This window comes from Pteropus alecto, unplaced genomic scaffold (genome assembly GCF_000325575.1).
Source record: "Pteropus alecto unplaced genomic scaffold, ASM32557v1 scaffold86, whole genome shotgun sequence".
Classification (NCBI taxonomy): Eukaryota; Metazoa; Chordata; class Mammalia; order Chiroptera; family Pteropodidae; genus Pteropus; species Pteropus alecto.
The window spans coordinates 31,069,540-31,070,013 of NW_006442109.1; the positions used below are offsets into that span (position 1 = coordinate 31,069,540).

General features: G+C 56.1%; 1 protein-coding gene across 7 annotated transcripts in view; it reads left to right on the plus strand.

Annotated features, from left to right (window-relative positions):
- MEIS2 (Meis homeobox 2) overlaps positions 1 to 474 on the plus strand; it is a 198,079-nt gene that overhangs the window by 1,691 nt on the left and 195,914 nt on the right. For 6 of the 7 annotated variants that reach the window (XM_015596039.1, XM_015596043.1, XM_015596049.1 and 3 more), the window contains exon 1: positions 1 to 80. The exons of the other annotated variant lie outside the window; for it this stretch is intronic. In XM_015596039.1, the coding sequence (XP_015451525.1) occupies positions 69 to 80 (12 nt within the window). In that variant the 5' untranslated portion in view covers positions 1 to 68. The remainder of the gene's footprint in view (positions 81 to 474) is intronic. 7 annotated transcript variants of the gene reach the window in all.

Sequence of the window (474 nt, forward strand, 5' to 3'; positions counted from 1 at the left end):
TCACTTTCTTATCCGGACTGGGATATTAAATATACGACACATCCAGGAGTTTATTGGAGCGCAGACTGATGGCGCAAAGGGTAGGTTTAAATCTCCAGCACTTACCTAGATATAAATCCTCTCCTAAGAGGGGCCTGTCCCGATGCTTCTTCTCCCTTCAACGCTGCTGCTGTTGCTCGCTGCTTGATGATGGCGGCCAGTATTTAAAAAAATAGCAGCAAAATTATTCATCGGCTTCTTTTCCCCCCCGTGCCTCTGCGTGTGTGCGAGTGTGTGTGCGTGCGTGTGTGCGTGTCTGGACGCGCGTGTTCCAGCGCTGTGCGAGCGGGCGGGCGGCGAGTGCGTGTGAGTGGTGTGTGTGCGTGTGCAATTGTTACACGCTTTCGCCTCGCTCCAGCTTTTACCCCAGCAGCGCGATTCCCCCGGTTCTCCTGATGCCGCCGCTGCCGCTGCTGCGCCGCTGCCGCCGCTGCT